Here is a 7,500-nt window from a genome sequence, read left to right as displayed (position 1 = left end):
GCTGAAGAGGAGAGAGACCTATTGGATATTCAGGCTGCAATCTCTGCTTCCACTTGGTCTGAATAGAAACTATGATATTAGTGGTTTTTTGTAATGAATGACTAGCTGATTAAATTCTCTGTGTATTTTTCTGTGATATATATGTAACCCCATCATGTAATTTTGTAAACAAATGCTTTTGGAAGCTTATTTGTTTGGTTGCTATAATATAACCTATGTTTCTCTAGTTTAAATTTCATGATGCTATGTGAATCCTTAAGAATAAAAATTATAAAAAATTATAAAAAATTATAATAGTAAAAAAATGGCAAAAAAACTTTTTTTGCAAAAAATTTTTTTGCAATAATTTATATGAACAAGAGTTTATTTTTGATGGTTCACATTAATTATTATTGATGTTTCCCCCTTTTTCCCCCATATGCTCTGCAGGTATAAAAGTATATCTTTTTTCTTGGTGGTTTTTTTTTTTTTTTGTTAACTTGAATTGGATCTTGGGATTTGAGTTGTTAATTGATTGATTATGCAAATGAGTAGGGTGTTTTTTCCTACCAGATCCATGAACCTTTATTATTTAGAGTGGGAATTGTGATGCAGCAATCATCTTTTGTTTGAGAAAGGCTTTTGCCGAAACGCGTTATAATATTTGATGCCTGTACATGGAATTGTACAATAAAAAGAATCTAGATTCATAAAGAAGAGTGCCGGTCTTTTTCTTCAATTTTGATTGTGGATGCCTTCCATAGACCTGAGCACCGTTCATCCCTGAGTGCCGCCCTGGAACTTTTTTTCCTACCTATACCAATTCATAGGCTCGTACAGTATGTTCTTTCTCGCTGCTCATCAAATATCATAAACTAAAGCTCTCATTATATAATGGATAAAGATACTATTATAGCCACCCTGGCATAACCCTTTAATGCCTGGGTGCATAAATATCTTTAGCAGCCTAAGTTGATACCTTCTTTGATTATAAAAGGCATCAACCTCATAGGTACGGTGATAGCTCCAAGATTAGCACAACTCTGTCACCCTATATTAGGACCAGGGTCAGATCATTTCAGTAAAGAGGCAGATATAATAAATCCCATCTAGCCTCCATAACCCAGCTATCCACACTAGTTTATTATTGCTGTTGAAGTATAAGAGATGATATTTTCCACTAACAGTCTCAATTAAACTCCTCAGCCTGTTTAATCATGCTTTGTTGCAAGAATATATTTTTAGCAGTCAGCACTGCAAATGCAGACAATTTGATGCAGTGTACGGTGTATGGTCTGAGCACTGACAGGCTGACCCCCCACCACCACCACTTTAACCTATGCAGTAATGCTGGCAGCACTCATCCATCTATTTTGAAAAGACAACCACTGGATATGACACTTTGCACGTGCACTCAACTCCTTTGATCGACCATAGTGAAGCCTATTCTGAGTGGAACCTGTCATGTTAAACTGCTGTATGGTTTTGGCCACCATGCTGCAGCACAGTTTCACGGTGATGGCAATCTTTTTATACCCTAGGCCATTATTATGTAGAGCAACAATTCTTTTTTTCAGATCCTCAGAGAATTCTTTGCTATGAGGCGCCATTTTGAATTTCCAGTGACCAGTAAGACTGTCAGCAATAACCCCAAATTTAACACATCTGCTCCTTAAATACTCCGGAGACCTTGTAACACGAATGAGTCACATGATACCGGGGAGGGGGAAAATGGATAATTGGGTACAATATGGACATTTTCCCTTAGGGGTGTACTCACTTCTTGCCAGCAGTTTAGACATTAATCGTTGTGTTGAGTTATTTAGAGGGCACCAAAATGTACACTATTGTACAAGCTGTACACTGACTACTTTACATTGTATCAAAAAGTAAAATCTTCAGTGTTCTCCTATGAAAAAATATAATAAAATACTTACAAAAATGTGAGGGGTGTACTCACTTTTGTGACACTGTATACAGCTTTTCCATATTTTGTGACAATGGAAATAGGCAAAACCACATATGTACATATCTTCTTACTTTCTCACAGAATCCCATTTGATAAATATAAAGGTTTGGTTTTTTTTGCGTTGCTACATTGCAAGAACCATACCTTTATTTTTTTGGTAACATGAGTGTCTGAATCTGACGACTTGCTGTTTGCAAATTTTAGTAGGTACAGTATCATTTTTGGCCTTGTGACTTTTTGATTGCTTTTTATTGCTTTAAAAAAATTGAATATTACCAAAAATTGTAACTTTGCTGAAGGAACAGAATGAGATCACACATCTCTTTACTGTCTCTGCAGTCTGTCAGCTCCGTTCTATTCATTGTCTGAGAAATTAATTATTCTGTATAGCTGTAACCTTTCAGGGTGTCATGCGCACAATTCTGTGCTTGGCAGGTTACATGACCCAACAGGTGGAGTTGAAGAAACATGGCATGTAAAGATTTTACCTTGATTACAAGAAGGTCTATGACTCTGGGGTCTGTTACTTCTGCATTGTTTTGAAACTTCTGTCTCAACATTTCCCTTCCTTGTTTCACGGTAATATCCAACTGAAACACCTGCACTGTAAAGCAAGAAGGATAAAAAAAAATATTAGCAATGATACCATTGTGGCAGCTTGTTAAATGAAAAGTATGAGGATCTGTAATCTGAATATGATGTCAAGCGTAAGCCTAGCATACTACAGTTCCATTTAAGACAAAGTAGTCTAGTGTATTCATGAGCGGTGTATCTCATGCCCTCCATGGCATGGTTATACTATATGTACGTATGTACGAGGGGCGATCCAAAAGTAATGATAATCGATAATAAACACATACACATATATATATATATATATAATATATATATATATAATATATATATATATATATATATATATATATATATATATATATATATATATATATATATAAAATTATTTTCTACATAGTCTCCTAACAAGTCTATACATTTAGGGATACTTTGCACGCTGCGACATCGCAGGCCGATGCGATGCAGAGCGCGATAGTACCCGCCCCGCAGCAGCGATATCCTTGTGATAGCTGGCGTAGCGAACATTATCGCTACGGCAGCTTCACATGGACTCACCTGTCCTGCGACCGTCGCTCTGGCCGGCGACCCGCCTCCTTGTTAAGGGGGCGGGTCGTGCGGCGTCATAGCGACGTCACACGCCAGGCGGCCAATCGGAGCGGAGGGGCGGAGATGAGTGGGATGTAAACATCCCGCCCATCTCCTTCCTGCCACATATTCTACGGAAGCCGCAGTGACGCCGGTAGGAGATGTTCCTCGCTCCTGCGGCTTCACACACAGCGATGTGTGCTGCCGCAGGAGCGAGGAACAACATCGGACCGTCGTGTCAGCGTAATCATGGATTACGCCGACGCTGCAGCGATGATACGATTACGACGCTTTTGCGCTCGTTAATCGTATCATCGAGCCTTTACACACTACGATGTCGCATGCGATGCCGGAAGTGCGTCACTTTTAATTTGACCCCACCGACATCGCAGCTGCGATGTCGTAGTGTGCAAAGTACCCCTTAGTCCATCTCTTTTCTAAACTTACAATTCCCTTCGAAAAAATATTCTTGATCTTGACCCTAAAAAAAAATGTATATGTATTATATATATATATACATATATATACACACACACACACACACACACACACACACACACACACACACACACACACACACAGTGGAACCTTGGTTTAAGAGTACAAAGCTTTTTAAAAATTTGTAACTTGGTTTAAGAGCAATGCTTTGCAATAAGAGCAAATACTCACCGTGCACACTTCCGGTTCTGTCCTTTCACTACACTGACCCGCTCTGGAGGTAACTTTCTGTCCATATGTACCGTTTACTGTATACAGTATACCATTGTCCAGTATATTATTATTATTATAGCGCCATCAATTCCATGTGGATCGAATGTTCTGTGTTTCAATTATTTCCTATGGGAAAATTTGCTTTGATATAAAAGAGTAACTTGGTTTAAGAGCACACTCCCGGAACCAATTATGCTCGTAATCCAAGGGTCCACTGTATATGTATATATATATATATATATATATATATATATATATATATATATATATATATATATATATATATATATATATATATATATATATATATATATATATATATATATATATATATATATATATTAGACACTTGTATCTGTCAGTCATTACAGAGAATAGGGCAGTAGCAGACAGGGATTTTGAGTACAATTAATACTTTTATGGCTTGTGCTAGCAGAATTCAATAATATGTTTCAGAATTTAGGCTAACTCTAGAATAGAACTGTATATTTAATTTGCTGACATTACAAAGGGCAGCATACTCAGATGACAGATCTCTTTAACCCCTTCACGACCAGCCGATTTTTCGCTTTCCGGTTTTTGTTTTTTTTTCTGCCATTCTTCTTCTGATGTAACTTTTATATTTTTCAGTCAATATGCTCATGTGAGGGCTCATTTTTTGTGGAATGAGCTGTACTTTTAAATGAAACCATAAGTTCTACCGTATCGTGTACTGGAAAACAGCAAAAAAAAATTCCAAATGCAGAAAAACTGCAAAAAAAAGTGCGCTAGCACTATTGTTTTTGAAATATTTCATTCACTGTGTTCACTATATGGTAAAACTGTGTGGGTGTGATGCCTCAGGTCAGTGCGAGTTCGTAGACACCAAACATGTAAAGGTTTACTTTTACATAAGGGGTAAAAAAAACAAAACAAAAAAAAACCGGACGTTTGTCCAAAAAAAGTGGCGCACGTTTTATGCCATATTCCGTGACCCGTAGCGTTCTCATTTTTCATGATCTATGGCTCAGTGACTGCATATTTTTTGCGTCTCGAGCTGACGTTTTTAACGGTACCATTTTCACGCAGATGCTACGTTTTGATCGCGTGTTATTGCATTTTGCGCTAAAGTTGTGGCGACAAAAAAAACGTCATTTTAACGTTTGGAATTTTCTTGCCGCTACGCCGTTTACTGATCAGATTGATTTTATATTTTGATATTTCGGGCGTTTCTGAACGCAGCGATACCAAATGTGTGTATGTTTTTTTAACCCTTTCATTTTCAATAGGGCGAAAAGAGGGTGACTTGAACTTTTAGGTTTTTTTGTTAATTTTTTAAAACTTTTTTTTTTTACTTTTTTTATTTTACTAGTCCCCCTAGGGGGCTATAGCGATCAGCAATCCGATCGCTCTGCACTATCTGCTGATCACAGCTTCTCAGCTGTAAACAGCAGATACGCTCACTTTCTGCTTCACTCGGCTCCGGGCCGAGTGAAACTGAAAGTAATTCATGGCAGGTGCAGGAGTCAACACATGACGCTGTGCTACCATGACAACTACCAGAAGTCACGTGATCACGTCACGTGACTTTCGGTATCGGGCGGTAGGTCAAAGTTTACCATGATCGCGATTATAATCGCGCTGTCACTTATTGACAGCGCCATTTAAGGGATTAAACGGCACGAGCAGATAACGATTCTGCTCGTGCCTGGCAGGCACACATCTCAGCTGTGAAAATCAAAAAATTCGGTGGCAGGTGCCAGCGTGCTCAGAACTTACTTTGTGGGCGGGTTTATCGCTCTGCGATTCCTTCCCACATCAATTTCACCGCATCCAGCATTGTGCCGCCCTCTCTCCAACGCTTGTGTGCCGCCCGCTGCACGGAGCTGTGCGCCGCCCGCTGCACGGAGCAGTGCGCCGCCCGCTGCACGGAGCAGTGCGCCGCCCGCTGCACGGAGCAGTGCGCCGCCCGCTGCACGGAGCAGTGCGCCGCCCGCTGCACGGAGCTGTGTGCCGCTCGTTCTCCGCCCCTTCGTGCCGCCCGCTGCACGTCGCTGTGTGCCGCCTGCTCCCCGCCCCTTCTCTGGTGCAGCATGCCCTCTCCACTGCTGTGTGCAGCTCCAAGTGCTGTGTGCAGCCTCCCCAGTCTCCTCCTAGTGATGTCTTTGTGTGCCCCGCCCCCCCTCAGTCATGTCTTTGTGTGCCCCGCCCCCCCTCAGTCATGTCTTTGTGTGCCCCGCCCCCCTCAGTCCCGCCCCCCCTCAGTCATGTCTTTGTGTGCCCCGCCCCCCTCAGTCATGTCTTTGTGTGCCCCGCCCCCCTCAGTCATGTCTTTGTGTGCCCCGCCCCCCCTCAGTCATGTCTGTGTGTGCCCCGCCCCCCCTCAGTCATGTCTGTGTGTGCCCCGCCCCCCCTCAGTCATGTCTGTGTGTGCCCCGCCCCCCCTCAGTCATGTCTGTGTGTGCCCCGCCCCCCCTCAGTCATGTCTGTGTGTGCCCCGCCCCCCCTCAGTCATGTCTGTGTGTGCCCCGCCCCTCCTCAGTCATGTCTGTGTGCCCCCCCCTCAGTCATGTCTGTGTGCCCCCCCCTAGTGATATGCTTGTGGCCCCCTGGGGATGTCCGTGCCCCCCTGGGGATGTCCGTGCCCCCCTGGGGATGTCCGTGCCCCCCTAGTGCTGTGTCACCTTAGTGATGTCTGTGCCCCCCCAGTGCCATCTGTGCCCCACATGTCCCCAGCCCCTCGTGTGATGTATGTGCCCCCAGTGATGTAGGTGTCTCCTGTGATGTACAGTATATACAGCAGTCCCAGCGTCTCCTATGTGATGTATATACAGGAGTCCCAGCGTCTCCTATGTGATGTATATACAGCAGCCCCAGCATCTCCTATGTGATGTATATACAGCAGTCCCAGCGTCTCCTATGTGATGTATATACAGCAGTCCCAGCGTCTCCTATGTGATGTACATACAGCAGTCCCAGCGTCTCCTATGTGATGTACACACAGCAGTCCCAGCGTCTCCTATGTGATGTATATACAGCAGCCCCAGCGTCTCCTATGTGATGTATATACAGCAGCCCCAGCATCTCCTATGTGATGTATATACAGCAGTCCCAGCGTCTCCTATGTGATGTATATACAGCAGTCCCAGCGTCTCTTATGTGATGTATATGCCAACAGCCCCTTCAGTCATGTATGTGTCTCCTGTGATTTATATACTCCAGTCCCTGTGTCTGTTGTGTGATATATATAGTCTACCAATCTTATTATCACAAAGAGTTGCCTGCGCTCCAGACCGTGACAAACCTGGAAAAGAGAGGAGCAAATAAGTATCGCCGAACATCACAGCAGCACAAAACAGAAGCAGCTCCAGCCACCACAATAGGGGTGAGTTAATTAACTGTTTGACCAAATATAGCCGGTTCATTTTCACACTGACAATTTTGTGCGGCCCCTGAAGGTTGGCAGAAATTTCCAAATGACCCCCGGCAGTAAAAAGGTTCCCCACCTCTGACCCAGAGAGCCAGGGTGAGAGTATACACAGCCTCTAAAACCAAACGACACTGAATGTGATTAGTGATCTTGAGCCCAACATATTTTTTCTTAGATTAAAATAAGCGAGAGACAGACAGACAGAGACAGACAGAGACAGACAGAGACAGACAGACAGAGACAGACAGACAGAGACAGACAGACAGAGACA

The 7,500-nt window shown here is 42.9% G+C and overlaps 1 protein-coding gene across 1 annotated transcript in view; it reads right to left on the bottom strand.

Moving 5' to 3' along the window:
- Positions 1–7,500, bottom strand: part of NDUFA6 (NADH:ubiquinone oxidoreductase subunit A6) — a 153,872-nt gene that overhangs the window by 69,814 nt on the left and 76,558 nt on the right. Inside the window, exon 2 of the mRNA XM_075320918.1 lies at positions 2,437–2,552. Within this exon, the coding sequence (XP_075177033.1) occupies positions 2,437–2,552 (116 nt within the window). The remainder of the gene's footprint in view (positions 1–2,436; positions 2,553–7,500) is intronic.

The sequence above is a fragment of the Anomaloglossus baeobatrachus genome, chromosome 8 (assembly GCF_048569485.1).
Source record: "Anomaloglossus baeobatrachus isolate aAnoBae1 chromosome 8, aAnoBae1.hap1, whole genome shotgun sequence".
Classification (NCBI taxonomy): domain Eukaryota; kingdom Metazoa; phylum Chordata; class Amphibia; order Anura; family Aromobatidae; genus Anomaloglossus; species Anomaloglossus baeobatrachus.
The sequence above is the reverse complement of the archived record's forward strand: the minus strand, read 5'-3'. Positions and strand labels throughout refer to the sequence as shown.